Consider the following 20847-nt stretch of genomic DNA (forward strand, 5'->3'; position numbering starts at 1 on the left):
GCCCCAAGAAATCAAGAGGTAGCTAGTATGAATGATGGTGCACAATTGCATTTGATCCTTGCACGTTATACATCTTAATGAGCAGACAAACACACTCTGAATGTATTGAATTTGATAACCCTGGCAGTCCCAAGGGGGAGCAAACACAGTCAAAGGGGAAATTAAATAAGGGATTCATTTATTTAACATGTAACTAAATGTTTATATGGTTGTCCATTAGTAAGGTGTAAAACTTTCTGCCACTTCATTTTCAGAAGTGAAAAAAACAGTAAGAAAATATAGGGGATGTGTTGAGGTCTTTGCAATTATAAAATGAGCAATATGCTCCATAATGAAGCATGCTGGAGGGACCTGTTAATCCCTCATGAATACCTAGGGAATGCCATCTGGGACTGCTATTGAAATGCATCTCTTCTTTTATCTAGGAATCAGAGAGAACATCTTCAGCACCTCTGCAGTGCTCCTTAACAGAAAAGGCTTTAAAGTTATATTATTCCTACCAGAGATTGAACCTGCTAAATGGGATAATAATAACTTCTACTCTGCCCCTGAGACCCAGAATAAATTGGAACAAGATTTCATACACCACACATTATTATATACAATTATTTCTATTTGACAGGCTATTACAAAGAGAACAATCAGAATGATCCTGAGGACTCAGTGGATAGCACCAGGCATTATCAATATACAAGGAAGCACTACGAGGAGAAGAAAAGTGGGTCATCATCTTTTGTATCATCCATTGAGGATGAGCAGAAACCCCTGTTTGCTGGAATAATTGATTACCCATCAGTGACAGGCAAAACTACAGGGCTGGACTTTGAAGAAGTGGTGCACATAGCAGAAAGGATACACATTGACAAAAGAAGTCATTCTTGTAAAGGTAATTTAATCTGTTCTGCTCTTTTGTAAAGCTGGACTATTCAACGCTCTGCTCTGAGGACCAATGAGAAAAAAAAAAAGAAAGAAAAAACACTTTTCTGAATGGCTCCAGTGACAAATAACAGAGGAATTTATTTTTAAGTGTTTCATTAAACATTCACAAAGAATATTCTTCTAGTTCATATAGAGAATATTCAACCCAAGATGTTTCCCATGAAGGGAATGTAATTTGGTAGATTAGGAATAAAATGGAAAATGAGAAGCTCTTGAGTTTTAGCTGACGTGTTGGCAATGAATCACTCCATCACTGAATCTTCTTAGATTCATATCCTTAAGCAAAAATATTAAAGGTACCCACTAACGTTGCATGGGTCCAGTGTTTGAAAATATGGACTTGGGATTGTCTTTCATTGCTGTAAACTAGGATTTATACTGGCAGAGAATCCATCAAACATGTTGGAAGATGGAATGTACATTGTGCTACAGTGTTAGATAGCAGCACAAAATCCTGGATGGGGTATCTTCTGTTTAACAGAAGGGATACTAAATATGAGTTTGATGAAGCCATATCATCAATAGGAACAAGTCTTGCTTGACTTCAGCAGGAAATTTAGATGAGTAAATAGAGCAGGATTTGGCCCCTAGTATATATGGCAAATGTTTTACAAAGATTAAGCCATCTCAATTAAGTTAAAATGGAGTGGTTGCTTTCTATCACAACTTTGAATGTATTATTTCTTTTATTAAAGCCTTAATTGTCTCAGTGAAATTCAGAGTGAACTAATTAAATGGTTAAGTTTTAGTACAACATTAACAAATGTTGCTGAAGGTTTGTTTGCAGTTATTTAAGTCTGAAAAGACTTGTATATTCAGTGCTTACTGCTGTTTTCCTCAATTTGTTTCTTGGCACAGTAAATTTAACTACATATTAGATCAACTTTAGTTTTCGAGGATAGTATTTAAAATGCTTCTAAAAAATAATCCTCTGAAACAACATATTTTTAACATTCCAGAAATCCAGCAATATGAAAGCTGGTCTTCGTGGGCTAAGGTCAAATGCTGAGGCACAAAAACTAGCTGTGTACATATTGCAATTTGAAAGCTTATCTTTCCCTTGCTGGTAGCCAGAAATGTGTCCTTGCAACTATAGCAACATTTTCCAAGGCAACCTATTGCAGATTTTACTCTGAGCTAAATTTAGTCTGTCAAAAGGGCATATATTTTAATTAAGATTGCATACTTTTTTCCTTTGTAATGCTGAGATTTTAGTAGCATGTTTGAAAAGCTGGTTGCCTTTCTTGCCACTTTCATAAAAACATTAAATTCAACAAATCAACACTTTAAATTAAACTCTCATTCCTGTAATCAGTTATTGATTTTATTTTGTATAAAGGCAATTGTAAACATGACATTATAAAATAAACTCCATATAAATTTAAACTATGAATTAATAAGCTTAGAATTATTAAGTATTCATATAAATGAACTCATAAATGTGAAAAAATCCGTAATTCTTTGTCACTATGACACACAACATACCACATAACAGTTGCTTTAATGTTGGTCATTAATTTACATTTTGGAATGTGATATGATGGGCGATCACTCATGAATGAGTAAGATTGTCTTCCAAGGAGCTTAATAGTGATTCCGCAGATGGCTCCATAGCCCAATTTTAGATCCACATGTCTTGTCACAGTCAGGACAGGTGTTTCCAGGAGGGATGGGCACTGTGTTGCTGCATTGAATGTTCTGATGTTCTTTTTGCCTGTTCCTCTATTCCTCTTCTGCCTGCCAATGAGCTGTTTCAAAGTGTTGAGATCCCTCCCAAAGAGTGTTCCTCCATTTTGGTTAGTCATTGACCTTCTTTCAGCTGTGAGAAAAAGATTCTTTTTAGAAGGTGGGAGTCAGGCATGCAAACATGACCTGTACAGCGAAGTTGGTTTTGGATGATCATGGCTTCAATGCTGTTGGAATTTGCTTTGGCCAAGACACTGATCTTTGTGTATCTATTCTCCCAGCTAATCCAAAGGATCTTGTGAAGGCACCATTGGTGATAATTTTCCAAGCTCTTCCATATGCAGTCCACATTTCTGAGCCATTCAACAGAGTTAGAATGACAATGGCTTGATAAACCAAGAGCTTCATTTCAGCAAGGATGTCATGATTTAAGAAGACTCTCTTACTCAGATGTCCAAAGGCTCCACTTGCACATTTCAAGCGGTGTTATATTTCTGTGTCAATGTCTGCCTTTGATGAAAGATAGCTTCCAAGATAGGCAAAGTTATCCATGTTCTCCTGCAGTTCTCTGTTGATTTGAATGGCGGGGTGGGGGTTGTTTCTCCATATGGAGCAGGTTGGTAAAGGACTTGTATTTTCCTGATGTTTAGAGTTAGGCCAATACTCTCACAGACTTCCAAGAGTACATTAAGAGTGGTTTGGAGATCCATTTCAGATTGAGCAATAACAGCATTATCATCCACGTACTGGAGTTCCATTATGGATGTTGTCATGGTCTTAGTTTTGGACTTTAATCTGTTGAGGTTGAAAAGTCTTCTATCCATCCTATACACAATTTCAATTTCAGGTCGGAGCTTTCTGTCATTGAGGTACATTATGGTGCCAAGATGCCTCAGTAGTTTCCACAATCAACTCTCTCCCCCTTCTTGAAGATGGTAACAATCAAGGCATCCCTTAGGTCGGCTGGGATCTCTTCCTTGTTCCAGATTTTAAGGATGAGGACTTGAAGCTGACACATAAGTTGTTCTCCTTCTCCTTTGAAAATCTTTGCAGGTTTTCTATCAACACTGGCTGCCCTGTTATTCTTCATTTTCCCGATGGCTCTCCCAACCTCGGCCAGGCAGCAAACTGAGGTCTTCTCTGATTGCTTTTTGCAGAAGGTTGTTGATCTTATCTTCATCAACAGTTGAGTCATGATTCAGAAGGTCCTGGAAATGTTCTTTCCAGCAAGCACTGATTGATTCACTGTCTTTCAGGAGTGTTGTTTTTTCCTGTGATCTTAGAGGTTGAAGGCCTTGAGTGCTAGGGCCATAAACAAATTTGGTTGCACTGAAGAAGCCGTCAGTATCATGGATGTCAGGATTTCTTTTTATTTCTGAATCCACCATTCATTCTTCAGTTCTCATATTCTCCTCTGCACCTCTGATTTTGCTTGTTGGTGTGCATTTTTCCTGATGGCAGAGTTGATGTCATTATGCCAGGCAGACAGAGCTTTCCATTTCCTGTCAATGAGACCTTGAAGTTTAGTGTCATTTTTGTCAAACCAGTCTTGATGTTTCCTGGTCTTGTATCCTATGGTATTTTCACAGGATGAGAGAACAGCTGTCTTGAGTCCCATCCAGTGCTCATGAACTCATTCTGGGTGCTCTGTTGGTAGTGTCTCATTCAGCAGTTGCTGCCATTCTCTCTGCTTGAGTGGGTCCTTCAAGCACTCAGTGTTTAACATATGTCTGCTTCATTTGTATTCTTCATTTAGGAGCAATCCTGATGGACATGCAGGAATGAATTAGGTGGCAGTCAGTCCAACAGTCATCAGTGCTAGTCATGGCTTTCGTAATCAGGACATCCTGTGATCGCAAATCTGAACAGTCACATGATCAATCAAATGCCAGTGTTTTGATTTAGGGTGTTTCTAAGAAGTCTTAAACTTGTTTCTTTGATGGAACAGGGTATTTGTGATGACAAGTCCATGTTCTGCACACTTCATCAAGAGAAGGACCCCGTTAGAATTTGAATGTCCAATGCCTTCTTTTCTGATAGTACCATTTCAAAGTTTTGAGTCTCTTCCCACTCTAGCATAAAATCTCTAAGAAGGATGATCTTATCTTCCCTTGGAAAATATGAGAGGATGGTGTCAAGCTGTGAGTAGAAGTTCTCCTTCATGATTTTATCAGCATTGAGAGTCAGGGCATATGCACTCACAATTGTCGTCTGTTGGTTTTTGGCGAGTTTCAGATGGAGAGTCATGAGGCATTCACTAACGTCAATTGGGTCTTCTGAGAGTCAGTTCTCAAGTTCATTTTTGATGGCAAAACCAACTCCATGTGTTCGTGGCTCTTCTTTTGCTGTCCCTCTCCAGAAGAATGTGTATCCTCCACCTCTTTCTTTCAGATGTCCTTCTCCAGCATGTTGAGTTTCAGATAGGGCAGCAATGTTGATGCTGGACTTCTTCAGTTCATGAGAGACTATTGCTGTCCTTTGCTTGGGACAATCACTATTTGAGTAGTCCATTAAGGTTCATACATTCCAGGTTCCAAAAATCATTTTTGTTTCTTTGTTACCACACAGAGGTGGTCCCACTGAACACGATTATCCAGTCAGGAACTGATTGAGACAGACTGTGTTTGGGGCACCTTTTCTAGCTCCCTCCCCATGTGGGGTGAGCGGAGTGGATCCTAAACAGGACTGCCTAGTCATGGGTGTAGCTGACGAACTGGTCTTACTGCCTCTGTCCTTGAACAAGACGACTGAAGCAAACACCCACCACCTACATGCTGGTCCATGACTAGGAACTTCCAGATCTCACAGTCCTATCCCTGTCACCACTCACCGATCACCGTAGGACTTCCCTGTTGTGCAGAGAAAATGTATAATTCCCATAAGGAAGATGCCTATGCATGACTTCTTTTAGCATGAGGATGTTGCTGCACACCAACAAAAGCACAGTCCTTGACAGATAGGGATCTAAGTCCAATGGCATGAAATCCAAGACAATTGGAGACCCTTGATCTGCTGCAGCCTTCATCCTCCTTCACAGCTGCAGAAAAGAGGGTTAGACTTTTCTTCTGCCTGGTCTGCCATTGAGGTCTTCTTGGATCATAAGGGGCTACGAATACCTCCCTGGATAGCCTGGGACAGGTACTGTATAAACAGTGCTAAGGCAATTATGACCTGCAGCATTTAGTGTTTCGATTCTGGACCTCTTTTGAGAACATACAGAGAAGCTTTTCAGTAGTTGTTAATCCCCAAACAGCCGAAAAAACCTATTTTCCGTGATCTTTGAGGACTCCCTAGCCTTTATTCAAGCCCTGGATTTTTATCTCTCAGCTGTTTAGACATTTATTAATTTAGGTCTCACCTTGAAGACATTCCTCGAGGGCCATGTTTAGCTGTAATGTTTAATTTCCCTGGATATCACTGTTTGCTATTTATATATGTGGGAACACCTAGGAAGAAGTACACAATTCCCCTGAAAGAGAAGACCAGAATGTTTAGATGAGAGCATATGATCCTTTGTAAACTTCAGTTAATGCAAGGTATTTGGCAATCAGATTGAAGGTGTTACTCAAAATATTCCACAAATATTTGTTCCCAGACAAAAACATCTGTGATTTCCCCTGTGGCACAGCTAAAGAGATACTATGGCATAAAACAAAACAAATGTGGTCTAACTTGAGAATTTCCACGTAAAACCCATTAGATTTTACAGGGCAGTAAAAAAGCAGTTTAAACAAACTGCATGTACCATTTAGATTTTTTTCCTTAAATTCACCATCTAAAAATCAGTCATCTGGTTTTCCACTATGCGTTCTACATGCAGGTGTGGATTGAGATAATGCCAGACTTCTGCTTGTCAGTATTTTGTCCCATGACCCTTCCCAAAGCTTCCCACTTTCCTCAGAAACCTGAAAATTGTGCGATACATACTAGCTCAGTCAAAATTATGATTCCCAGTCATTGCCTTTCCTTTCTTCCTTCCCTTGTGTTATGTATTGACTAGTCGGAGAAATTGAATGGGACACCATGGAGCCAAGGTAAAATCTTCTCTTCCTTCTTTAGACTTATGCATAAAGCTAGTTTATGTTATGTCATGTGATATTCAAATTCCAGGAAACCCTCTGATCTCACAGTTCGCAAAGCACCATTAATGCAATAAAGCACATCCAATATTCCCTGTCAAAAGGAGAGGAACATTGCCCCCATATGAACTCTAGTGATGAGTGCTTTCCTTTCTGCTTCACTCTACTTTCACCACTGATCTCACCTGAGGACAGTTTTCTCTGCTATCTCTACTTAAATAATCTTTCCAAAAATGTGATACATGATAGGTTGAGGAGAGGGTTATGTAGAAGGTTTTGGATAAACCATTCATAATGGCACCTATTTCCTGCCTTCCTGTGTAAGGATCTAGTTTTTCATGGTTTCTTAGACAAATATAAAAATTTGAAATGAAACTAACGTACACAAAGTCATCTGCTTGAGTCATCTGCAGACAGTCTGATCTACTATATTGGAGGGTTGAACTCCACTGTTCATTTCACTGGATATCCTATGATATGTCAACAGTGTTAACTCTTACACTTCCCAAAGCTTGTAAGAAAGGAAAGGTAGTATATTATCTACTCCAGAAATTCCCAAAAGTGTACATGGAAAGGAATGATAAGACCTACCAAAGGAAGTATGTATCATGGGACATTGTACTAATTAAAATATATATGTTTTAATAAAATATGCTAGGATTGCAAAACACAGATGTGACTGATTTAATTTCTCTCAAGGTAGGACTTATATTTCAGAGGTTTGCAAAATTCTAATTTGTTTGGTTGAATAAGCAACAGACCAACTTCTCTTACAAATCAAGTGTAAATAGTGTCACACCAGCTTGGTCATGTCTTCCATTCTTCAGGTTCAAACAACAGCTACATTTAAGTGGACCAGTACATTTATACTTCATGATTTTTTTCATCAGATATCACTGATAAAAGAAGCTGGGAACAGGAAAATCTAAAAGGATACCATGAGGCTTCAAGTCAGTCAGCGTTCCCCCATGTGACATGGGGCATCTGTGAATCTGAAAGTGAACTTACCTATGGGGAAGTTGAACACCGACTTGATTTGCTTCAAGAACAACTCAACAGGTAAAGATGTGTGAGAGGAGCTATAAGACAATTTATATCAATAGAATTAAAACAGGGATGAACTTTGTGGGAGAATTTTCAGAAGTAATTAATGACTTGTGAGCGTCTAAGCCACATACAGCCAGACCCTTAAAATACCTGGTACATCTGAGCATATTTTACCAACCTAATTACTTGAAATTACAAGAAAGGCCAAAGGCATTAATAGTGCTTGTCTCCCCGGCTGTCCTGCTGGGACACACGGTAGATCTGGGGTGGTTGGGTTTAGGTTTGTTCGTTTTGCTGTGTAGGACTTCAGCAGTTTGGGGGTTAGATATTACCGGTCATGTCAGGCTCCCTCAATTTGGATGGTGTGTGCATGCACTGTCATGATGCTGTCTGTGATGCTGTGCCCCTAACAAGCTTGTTATTCCATGACATTGCAGGCCCTGGATCTTAGTAACAAAAGCTCAGCCAGATTTCTTGTTCCCAAGAAACTTAGATGCTGGCATAGGTACTGCCATGGCTAACCGGTACATTGTGCTATCTGGGTCATTTGCAGGCATGGTACAGGCATGAACATAACCCCAATGCTGAGTATAAAGTAGTTAGGGTTCCACAGACCTTTTTTATACACTGATCACAGCATCATGTTACAGCATACACATCCTAGTTCTCCCCAGTTACTAAAACATACTTAGGTGACATCATCCGCATCCTACTACTCACTAAATAGTGCAAGTTTCCCACCAGATATGGACACCTGTGACCAAGTCACTCAGATCTTTGTTTTGGTGTTCTTATCAATTCATTCTCTATTTGTAGGCTTTGGAGGCTCCTCTAAAACTAATGAGCTACTTTCCCAATATATCTGTGCAAGCCATATATGGTATGCCTAGTTTTGTTCTGGTGAAGTCAAATTTGGTTTATGACATTAGCAGGGCCCCTGTATGATTTGAAATGCACTGACCAGTGGCAAATGCTTTGGGATTTGGTTCACAGGAAGAGCTAAAATGGATGTTCTTGTGGATTTTGGGGGGTAAACATTTATTACATAATCCCCTGAGGTCACAGCAGACTAGATTCAATGACCCAAGGATTCTCTCCAGGCCTGTGTTCCTAGCAGAATGTCCAAACGCCTTTAGTGACCTATCTGGTTTTAGCCTCCAAATACGTACAAAAATCCTACTCGTAAAGTCTTTGAGAAGCCTGCACTCCGTCTGTTGGATGCAGATCTTTTGATTCTCTCTGCCCTCCCTCTTTCTCCAATTTTTTTACTTTCAAAAGCAACTCCTGGCCTTCTATACATGCACATGTGCACCCCCCTCTCCCCTCCCTCTCTTTCTCTCTCTCTCTCACACACACACACACACACACACCATTTGCTTAGAAAACAGGAATTTTCCCCCTGTCTTTGAAGGGCTCTACTTTCCTCAGAAGGCACAGAATGAACCAGCTGCCTTCCTAGCAGAAGTAGCATTTGTATTGCAGGCATCTTTGCTTTTGATACATAAATCTCTTTTGCAGTTGTCTCTATAATAAACAACCATGGGAGTATCACAAGTGTAAAACATTTACACCTACTACAAAAGAAAACAGTCATTTTCTTTGTCAAAATACTGCATATATGTGGTACCTTTGCTAATACAATTCATATTCCTTCTTTTCCTCCCTATTGATGACTAAGTAACATAGCATATGGCATCTTAGAAATATCATCAGGAGATTCTGATTAGTCATACAGTATAATTTACTGTGTAATTTCACTCAATTTTAAATTGGTCTGTGCCCTGTCTGTGCCTTCTTATTATTTTCCCCGGAATTCCATTACTTTCAACTTTGTTGACATGACAAATACAAGATTTAACTCTAAATTCACCCATGACTGAGTGTTAGTATCTTTGCCATCCTGCATGTTTTTCTTTGGAAGGGAATGATCTGTTTCTGTTATTGTTATTAAATGGGAAAATGGGAAAGAATGAAAACTTAGAGAAAAGTTAGAACTCTCTGCTTTGGCACAGTAGAAAGCTCTTTGTCAAGTAATGAGAAAAGGCACATGAGAATAAGGGTGTAGCCGTGTTGATGTAAGTACATAGGCAGACAAGGTTCTTTGTGTGAATCTGATATCTTTTATTACACCAACTTAAATAGTTGGGAAAAATAGTTTGAAAGAGCCACCTGGATACCATGTAAAGAATTGCTGCAGTACAGAAGAAAACCCCCCACGAATCGCATGCTGGTGGTTATGACAGATCACTCATCCCTCAAACCCATACAGAATATCGTCAAACAATTGCAACCCATACTAAAAAGAGACCCTATTCTTAAAGAGATTTTGCCAGAGCCACCCATCCTAGCCTTCAAACAAACACCAAACCTCACTAACCTTATCACCACAAGCAAACTTCCTCATGCCCAGAACACACCAAATGGATCCAGTCCATGCCATGGCAAGAAATCAAAAACCTGCCAACACATCTCCCCCACCCCCACAATTAATACACCCCACAGCAGAGCCATCAGCATTCCCGGATCTTACAGCTGCACCTCCAGAAATGCAATACATCTCATCCAATGCACCAAATGCCCTGATGGAAAATACGTAGGAGAAACCAAACAACAACTGCGCACCAGAATGAACGCACACCGGGAATCGATCAAAGACAGGAATACCCAATTACCGGTGGGGGCACATTTCTCACAAGAAAACCACTCTCTCTCCAATCTCTCAGTCCTCATCCTCAAAGGAAACTTACACAACGCTTCCCAGAGACGAGCCTATGAACTCTTCTTCATCAACCTCCTGGATACTAAAAATCATGGACTAAATATATTCATTGAATTTATGACACGTTATAACCTGCCTGAGATCTGACTCCCCAGGTACCTTTCCAGTATTCATCACCCTTCTCCTCCCCTTCCCCCAGCCTGTCTCTCACCTATTGTCTCCTCAGTCTACATCTTCACTGACTGCCTGTCTTGTATGCAGACCAGCCCAGCTTCTGGCTTCTTTACTTTTCATTCCATCCAGGAAAAGCACACACCAATTGCAGAAACTTCCTCAGCCTGACAAAGGGTTTTTAAACCTAAAAGTTTTCTTAAAATTCTTTTTCCAGCTATTTAAGTTGGTCTAATAAAATATATCAGATTCACCCAAAGAAACTCCTGCAGATAATACAAATAAGGGGAGAGAAAAAAGTTTCTAATACAAGTTAATTATCAATGCATTATTTTTATTCATTAAAAATTATGACACATAAAGACACTGCATGGTGATTGATGCTGCTGCATTTTTCCTGTGGTATCAGCCTCATACTTACTAAGGGAGCTGAACAGAAGGTGATTATGACATCTTATATTTGGTCCTTCATTAGGCTACTTTTATAAAATTCAATGCCATGGAATCAATAGTAACAATAGCAAACAAAGAAGCAATGTTTCTTTTAATATTTGTGCAGGGAGCAAAGTCATCCTGAACATCCAGGGGATTGCTGAGATCTGGTGCAAAATTACAACTTAGTTCACAGCCATCTCTTCTGATTAAGTTGTTCTGCAGCATGACATTGGTTAGGTCAAACAAGGAGGCACCTAGCAAAAGCAACTCTGCCAGAGGAGGCCTAAATCTGCTGTTGCAGGGTGCTGAAGTAGTAACATTCATGACATCAAGGGCTGTTGACATAAAGATCTGTTTACAAAGCAAATGATTCTGTTAGGAGATGAGTTTCAATACAATAGGATTTCTATCCATTTTACAATCTTCTATAGAGTGCCTTGTGGCAGCTGGGGAAGCACAATAGGCATTACCCATTGCTGAGTTTGTTAATTAACTTGGCAAGATAATTTGAAAATCATTTCCATGCTATAGCAATGTAAGCATGGAGAAGATAAGCAATCTCCAATGTTGTCACTTCCCTAAAGGTTTATTTACAAAAAATCAGAATTCGTACAAAAATTAGAAAAAAATCAATCAGTTCTGAATCACAAACAAATAGTGGGTTTATCTCTGAATTTTAAGAAAATCTTCATTTAAGCTCTTTTTTTACCCACGGCTGTGCTCTAAATTCTAATGACTCACTGAAAAAAGATTACTGATTTTAAGATCTGTACTTAAAAAAAGAATGACCTAGGTTCCAGCTGTGGGAAATGCATATTATGCAACCAAGGTTTTTAGAGTATCCCTTTGCCTTTAGGACCATCAGAAGTTTCAAAGAAGCCAGGATTTAGGGGGCTATATTTTCTATTGGACCAACTGCACAGTTGGGAGAGACGTCAGACACTTTAGCAATTGTGACCCAAAAATCTCAGCTTGCATAAATCACTTCAGTTCTCGTCAAGTCAGCACAGCTATGTTAATCAGCTTAGGATCTGGACCACAATATTCATTTCAGTTACAAACCTAAGTGATAGCAATATATTCATTTGTGTGTTGAACACTAAGGTATGATGCACTTGAGAGAATATGTTCTGTGGATAAGAGGGAGAGCTGCAAGCCTTGGAAGGACTCGGTGCTCCCTCTTCTGTTCTTTCCTATTCAAAACATGTTTATTTTATTAAAAGTTATGATTTTCTTTGTTAATATCCTGCAGCTCCCTCTTGAATGCATTTGTAATCACTGTGTTAAAATGTACTCTACCATGGCTGTGTGCTAACTGATTTCATGCTACTTCTCTAGGCTTGAATCCCAAATGACTGCTGACATTCAAACCATCTTACAGCTGTTACAAAGGCAGTCAACGCTCATTCCACCTACATATAGTATGGTGACTACAAGTGCAGAATATCAACACCCAGCTGCCCGGGTGAGGCCAAACCTTCATCCTGTAGCATCTATTAAAACAGACAGAAGTTTCAGTCCTGCATCACAGGTATATCTATGCCAATGTCAACTACAAGGATTTTTTTTTACATTCTTACCTGAGGCTGGAAGACCTGTTCACTGCATCAGGCATTTGTTGTGTAGTTCTATTAATAGGAAATAATTTGACCAAACATCTCTGGGGAGTTGTCGGGGGAGGGTAAAGGTCTTAAAGCTACAAAATAGTGTCATAGTGGGCACATCTACACATTAATTAATGTGCTTTTGCTAATGCATATTAAATGTATTACCTCCATTGTCAGGTACTAGAAAAAGGTGTATTAGTTTATTTTAATGCACATTAGCAAAAGTGCACATTTTGTGACTCTTTAATGTGCATTACAATAGGCTAATGTTCATTAAAGTGCAGCACAAGCCCAGTAACACATTCACCAAATGATCACAAACTGTATAAAATGAGATGGCAAAAAGGGATATTACTAGGGGTGGGTCCAAGTCAAAAGAATTGCTCTTAGCTTAGCACAAAGGAGGCACAAAAAAAGTGCAGCCTTTCGCCAACATCTGCTGCTGTCCAATGGCTTGAAGCCCTGAGCCATTTCTCATGTCCATTAGCTGTACAGGCGAGAGGAGTTCAGGTGATGCCATAGGCCATGGAACGGGGTGGGCCACCTGGGCCATGGCCCAACCAACTTTTAGCAAGTTAATTTAGCTAGCTATGCAGTTTAAAAAATAGCTATATAGTTTTACCCGGAATGACAATTGCACATTTGTGGTTTCTATAAATTAACATGCTAAAAGATGGTCAAGCCATGGCCCTGGGTGATCCACCCTATTATGCAGCCTATGTGTGATGCAGCAGGGAGTTCATGATGTATGAATAAACACATGTATTAGAAAGAGAAGTGGGGGTGGAGGTAAAAACCATTGCTGTGTCCACTCCCTTCACTGCAGGTGAGTTAAAAATGCATGTATATTAAGACCTCTCTTCCCACAAGCTCTGACTTAAAAGATAAAGTAGAGCCTAGAGGATGGATCTGAATCCAAATCCAAACTTCCCCAAAGTTAGGATCTGCTTTATTTACAGGGTTCAGTTCTTGACATCTCTCAAGTTTCAGAGGTGTTCAAATCCACAGATTCAGGGTGGGGCTGTCCCTAGAAAATTCATCTCTTAATTAAGACTTTCTTTAAAACATAAAGCCAAAAACATAGTGTCTGAGGAAGGATAGTGAAGATCAGAAGCTGAATCATATTCAAGTACTTCAAATCAAACATTATGTTTGCCAGAAATGTTTCTGTGTTTTACACTTGATTTTTCAAAGATTTTGATTTTGCTCAGTTTTAATACAAACAGGAGAAACAGAAAAACTATTGCCACCTTGTTTCTTTTCTTCCCTTTCAGTGTTCTGAATTTTTAGACCTTGAAAAATCAAAACTTAAACCCAAAGAATCCCTCTCCAGTGGGGTGCATCTTAATACAGCCTCAGAAGACAATTTAGCTTCTTTTTTAGAACAAGAACATGAGAAGTCTTCGGAGTGTCATCCACAGCATTGTAAAACTTATCTCCATCCAGTTAGACACCCTTCCTTGCCAGATTCTTCCCTAAACACTATAGGAATCTTGGGTCTTCATAGGCATGTTTCTGATCCTGGTCTTCCTGGGAAATAATACTTTTGTACTATTACTTCACATAAAATGTAAGTGCTTTTAATGGTTGTTTTTCCTTTTTGTATTTAAATCCTCTATACTTGACTCAGGGGCTACAAGGAATATAACATTATATGCAAAAGTACTGTATATTTTCCTAAATTTGAAGCTTGTAAGGTAAAGTTGAGCAGTTATGTTGTAAATATATATATATATACACATATATATATGTATATATATATACACAAATACACACACACACACACACACACACACACACAAGCACACAGAAACTATATGTTCCAAATGTAAAACTGCCAGCATTCTCAAGGCACCTTATATTTTTTATTTTTTTTAAAAATACATGCATGTCCCAAAATTATACTTTATGTTGCATGGAGATTACCATTGACCACTTTCACTGAGGTGGTACATTATTGGGGATTTGCCTTCAAAGCAAAGAGGGCAGGTGTTGATGATAATCCACATAGGCATGATCCCTACTTGCTATTCTGAATTGCAAGTGAAAACCTTCCAATCCTATTTTGAAAATTTAGTTATGCTTCTTGTGGTAAGTTTTTGGCAGTCAAGGGCAGTGATTCCACTGCTCAGAGAAAGAATAAACTAAGACTTCTGGTTTCTAAATGATTAAGAAACAGAACAGAGAGCAGTCTCTTCAAAACAAACTGGAGTTGGTCACTGTTTAACTAGAAGAACATCTGTGCTACTCAATAGAAAGTATCATCACTGACTGCATCCATAAGGCAACGTTACCTGAATAGATTGTTTCTTGTATTTTTGCACTTTTTCTTTTTAAATCTTCATAGCTAAAAAGTTAGCTGTCAGAAGCAGGCAGGTAGTTCTCATCTGTCACTCAAACATAATCAAATGCAATAAATATAATTTCTATGTAATACAGAAGACTGTGTTCCTTTTGTTCAATGCAAAATACTAACAAGCTGTATAAATTACAATATTTTACAGGTTTTCTTTTTATAAGTATCACTGTTGTCATTTGCAATATCTCTTTTTACTTACTGACCCCTCCACAGAGAGCTAGAAAAATATATTAAAAATATATATATACATACACATATCTATCTGCATATATATGTGTGTATGTATGTGTATATATTTTCATACAAATAAATGTATGTGAATATTTAAATGTGTATGTGGGTATAGATACAGATATATGTACATATGTAAAATCACTTCCAAGTACAGTGGTAAACTTTCTTATTACAAAACAGGTAAACTTAGCTTGTGTCCAAAGCTGACTACACTAAAATAAATTGAGTTTAAGGTCCATAGGCTTTAAATACAGTATGTACTGTATATGCATAATGCTTTGTTAATACTTAGATTTAATTTTATTAAAATAGTATACTGCTTCAAATGGTGTGTTTGTTTTAAAAAGACCTGACCTTTTTATTATTGTTTTTAAATATTTAAAGATGATCACATGATTTTCTAATCTTAAACAAAGCTTTAATGTAGAATTCCTCTCAGAGGGGAACTCTGCTGATTTCTGAAAAGCAGAGATGCAAGCAAGTTACTGGGTGGGGATTTATAATTAAAAAAACCAAAACAACCCAACCTAAACCTATGCTTCAGAAAGTGGCAAGGACTGATGCAGCAGTGATTGTCCTTTACAGGTGCAGACACTGGTTCTGTCAGGTTAGGATGTACATGAACGCCAGCCCAGATTTGATGCCTAATTCATAATAGCTCCAGTCAAACTGAGCTAGTAAATAAATACAAGAGGCCTGAAGAGAATTAGGCCCATTGCATATGAGATCCCCTTTTCCTCTCCTTTATCTTAGTTTACATAACCAGTGAAAAGACTCTATCCTGAAAAAAGCTAAATACCCTCAAGCTCCACTGAGCTCATAGGCTATTGTAGTATTTAGCACCTCTCAAGATTGGACTGTAGGTGAAAGTAATCAGGCTCACTAGAATCCCTTGCTCGCATGCACTGAAATGTAGCAGAGGTGCTGAATAACAAATTAATAGTCTCTACTTTTACTTTTTTAATTGTGAGTTAACTGCTCCTGCTTTATCTAAATGTAGCAGCCATCTGCTAAACCCTAACATCTGGTACAAAGGCTGAATTAGCACATTTTCTAGCAAAACTGCAAACGCTTCTTTAGATTAAAAATAATCTGATAAACTAAGAATAAAATTACAACAGAGTAAGTAAAGAGACAGAGTTATAGTTCATCCTATAATTTTCTACCGCCCTGAAATAGAATTAAATAAAACACATGGAATGGGGGAAGCTCAGATATAGGCAAGTCCCTCTATAAGGAGAGGGAGAGATTCCCTGCCTTATCTATCTCCCTCTCTTTTGAAAGCCTGTTCTTCTACTTGATTATACTCACCAGGCAGAGGTCTCTGAAATAGTAGCCATTTTAGGAGGTTCTGTACGTGGCTGTATAGATAGAGCAAGAAAGCATGAAGAAAGTGGTTGTACCCCAGTTAGCAGGAGTTTATCCATCATTTCTCCATTGAAGGAGGATGGTTTGTGCCCTTTCCTGGTTCTATAAGGTACAAATCTACTTTGCCTTGGCTCTCCCCCTTCCAATGGAGAAAGAAAAGAGAAGAGGAAGGCTGACTGCCTCCAGAGACTTTTTTTCCTGTGGGGGCCAGGTGGATTCTGTAAAAACTTCTTGTTTGGAAACTTCTTAACCTTCTGAATGGCATGAAATTGCAACAGATACAGGCAGTCCTCAGACTTACGACACAATTGGTTCCTGAAAGCCGTGTCTTAAATTGAAACATTGTAACTCAGAACCAATTTTCCTACAGGAAACAATGTTATAAATGCGGGATTGGTTCCTGAACCAAGGCCCGATACCCTATTTTCACCAAAAATAACCCAGAATTTTGTACTAAATCAATTATAGATGAGTAATGTAGCTACATTAATGCATTGTAATTACAAATTGCTGTTGTAAATAGCAATCATATTGATTTGGAAGGACTTCTTTGAGGTGACTTTGCTGGACTTGTTGAAGGGCTCTTGGCCGAGTCTTCTCAGGAGTCTTGGCTGCAGGTTTTTCTGGAGTCTTGTCTGCTTTCTTAAAGAAAAAGTGTCCACAGCAGTTTGGACAGATGTTCTCCAGGGAGATGGGTGACACAGCAAACTTGTTCGCTGGCATGGCATCAGGTCAGATCAAGCGTTGTAAAGTTGAAACTGATGTCAGAAAGTTGAAACAGGCTGTCAATTTATAAATGCTGTACATGTAAAATGTTGTAACTCGAACTGTTGTAAGTCAAGGACTGCCTGTATTTCAAAATCTTCTGGGTAAGGACCACCTTATCTTTGTTTCTGAATCAGTAGAATGTGTCTAATTTAATCAGGTTTATAGAAAGAAGGTTGGTAACATCCAGGGTCTGTCCCTACCTGCTGAAAGATATCTGCTTCACAGACCCCTTTATGTGTCTTACTATAGGCCTACTTGAGTCTATGAACTTTTGTTCAAATACACTTCTTGTCTTCCCCATTTCGTTCTTTCTTCTCCTCCTCATCATCTAAAGTAATGATACATCAGGATTTGTGACCAGAATTGGTGAGCTCTCCATTCTATTTTGACCAGCTTTGAGCTACAAAACTAACAAAGGAGACTAATAGATATTTGCATTAAGAATGCAAACTGTTACAAATGTTCTTTCAGATCTCTCAGGTGTTAGCAGAGATTAAGCATCTCTCTCAGAAAACCCCTGATAGAAACTAAGGGAAAAAATCCCAAGAAGTTTAGAATTAATTACAAACTGGGACATCCATAGCATTATTTTTGCCACATATACCGTTATCAAATGTGGGAGTGTGGGAGCCAGTTCATAACAGTAAAATGTGAATTTCTAAATTATAATTTAACATCTTCTCACTGCGAAACAAAATTATTCCAACCTTCACCTTTCAGTCATATTTTCATGCTTTGAAGCAATTATTTGTGCTGTGTGATTGTACATAGTGAATGTATTGCTGTTCTTAACAATTTGGGCTCCTGAGTATAATCCTGTACATATACACAAGCAAAAATAAGCAGTGCAGAAAGCCTTTCTTGTTTGCAGCCCTGCACAGGGCTTAAATATAGCCTGAGTCCACAACATCCTGAATTCCAGAAAGTTTTATGTCACATCAGATCCAGACCTTAGACAACCAGGCTCAATATCCCACATTAAGTACATGGAATTATCTGAATTAACACTTTGCCTCAGACTAATTGCAGCTAATTCAATTTAATTGCCCTTTAAGCCTAGTTTGCAAACAGGTGGGCCATGCCTATTTTGATACAAGTCATATCCTAATAAGGTCCACATCAAACCTGTTCTCTGTTGTTAGCCAGAGTGCCAAAGTAAGACAGAATGATGCAGACAAAAGTTAGTGTCTCTACAGCAGTCAGTAAAGCTGATGGCATTGAGGCAGCTGACAGATTATATTGCTTCTTCATGTTCCTGGAGGCAGTATGTCTCTGAAATGTAACAGGAATCATTGGTCTGAAAAGTGGACATGGACCTATGCAAATTTTCAGGATTCAATGGATCATGACTGTTACTTTCTCTCCTTTCCCAACTACATTCTTGTGGACCATTGTACTTAAAATACTTCAGGGTTCTAATCCATAAATACTTTCGTAATTTACTGGCCAAAAAACAAGATAAAAAACAGAAAAGAAAGGAAAAACAAAAAAAGTTCCCCCTTGTTGTAGCAAAATATAGCAACAGTTTTAAATGAAAAATGCAAATACAGCATTTAAAGAATATTCGAATGACACATTTAAACTGTTTTATCTGCTGCTTTTGTGCTGTGTTTTGCTTTTTCACCGAGCCAAAGCAGTAGAACGAATCCCCCACAAATTCACAGATCAGTTCCATTTGCTCAAATTGGCATTTTTGGCAAATGAAGTCCAACTGAAAACAATTCACCCAGGTCTACTTAGCATCATTGCATAACTGTGTTAAGGGCATCAGTCATCTCACCAGTGTGAAGGAAAAATAGTCAGTTGCAAAAAAACCCCCAACCCAACAAAAACCAAAACAAAGCAAATGACTTCAAGCACTCCCAGAGAGAGCTTGACCCATCCAAACTCCATCCTTTGATAGGATGATTCTGATTCCTACAAACTCTTGTTTGTTTTTTTCCTAGCTGTTTCTCCCACTGATTCTTTTATTGGAGGAATTGATCTGGCACAGCTCTCATCTTTTGATAACTTTTCTTAATTTTAATTTTATCTAATATATTAATTCCCCATCTTCACCCCTACACCAAAGCTCCTCTACTGCCACTGTTGCCTTCCATTTTACTTTAAATTAAACTGTTTAACTTCACTTTATTAAATTTGACTCTAACTTCTCATGTTCGGATGGTGAGTGAAAATACTTTTTATATACAAAAGTCAATTGAACCTTTTAAAAAATGTGTAAACTATAATCTGCCCATTACAGGGAAGTAACCACGAAATTCATCAATTGCTAACACAAGGGAAACGCTAAAGCAAGGGTTCTAGACACAAGAGGCCAGATTATATAAATCAGCATTCCTATTCAAGAAGCTACTGATTTATATGAGCTGTGTATCTGGTCAAGTAATTCAAGCTACAATTCACAACTAAGACATGTATGCACTGCATGGACAAAACAAAAGGAGCTGTGTTTTAAGCGTCAGCTAAGCAACTTTCTTTCCTGGAAGTTTCACTGTTTATTTTAACACATTTGGGTCCTCTTTGGTAACTGTGGGAGGACAAGGAAATCTACATTAAGCAACCTTTATAGTTGCAAGTTTGCACACTCAAAGTTAGGAAAACCCAGAAATAAGGTTTACATTACCTTAATTTGACCTATTATTTTTTGTATATTATGATATAGTTTTTTGGGTGTGGATAACTAGGTTAAGAGAAGCCAGGGATTTGCCACAAAATCAGGTGATCACTCAGTGGTAACTGTCTATGTGCCTGCTCTTACCCTGTAGTAAATGAAAGCCCTTTTTCATTGCATGGTAAACTGACCCAAACCATTCAGCAGTTGATATGCAATACATCCCTCTTCCTTTTAACTTGCTGTAATTTGCTAGTTTGTCTATACCTTTCAATTATTCAATGCACACTATTTTTTCCACAGCAGCCCTACCTTATTCAATGCATTTATTTTCTGTGTGCTAAATCCAAACATCAAAGTACTGTTCAGAATTTGGGAAGGAAAAAAATCCCACAATTATCCATGTAATAGGTTATAGGTTAGCATTCAAAATAAAGGGATTTTAATAACCTTATTAGAAAGGACAAGAACTAGAAGCAAAATTTCCTGCTGTATAAAACCCGGCTCACTTCAGATAAACCATAATTTTGCAGGCGTACAGTGTATCTTGCAAAAATAACAAGACATGGATACTCCATTTTATTCTTTCTTCCTTCAGGCCCATCTCTCTTCATGCCATCTTTTCTATTCTCCTCCTTCTCCACTCTTCCTTTGAAATCAAGAGAGAAAAAATCTCTCTCTTGTAGAGGAGGGACAGAATAAAGAATTTCACTCGTTTTAAATTACAGCATTTTACCAAGAATCATACTGAATCACTGTAACTATTATTTGTCCACACTTACAGCAAGATAAGTGAAACTAAACTGACGTAACTTTAAATT

At 38.4% G+C, this 20847-nt stretch overlaps 1 protein-coding gene across 1 annotated transcript in view; it reads left to right on the top strand.

Moving 5' to 3' along the window:
- Nucleotides 1–15890, top strand: part of KCNH7 (potassium voltage-gated channel subfamily H member 7) — a 394806-nt gene extending 378916 nt beyond the window's left edge. The window contains exons 13-16 of the mRNA XM_090045605.1: nucleotides 623–886; nucleotides 7595–7763; nucleotides 12415–12607; nucleotides 13958–15890. Of these exons, the coding sequence (XP_089901731.1) occupies nucleotides 623–886; nucleotides 7595–7763; nucleotides 12415–12607; nucleotides 13958–14224 (893 nt within the window). The 3' untranslated portion in view covers nucleotides 14225–15890. The remainder of the gene's footprint in view (nucleotides 1–622; nucleotides 887–7594; nucleotides 7764–12414; nucleotides 12608–13957) is intronic.
- The last annotated feature ends 4957 nt before the right edge of the window (nucleotides 15891–20847 follow it).

The sequence above is a fragment of the Crocodylus siamensis genome, chromosome 4 (genome assembly GCF_052110815.1).
Source record: "Crocodylus siamensis isolate JL-2025a chromosome 4, ASM5211081v1, whole genome shotgun sequence".
Classification (NCBI taxonomy): Eukaryota; Metazoa; Chordata; order Crocodylia; family Crocodylidae; genus Crocodylus; species Crocodylus siamensis.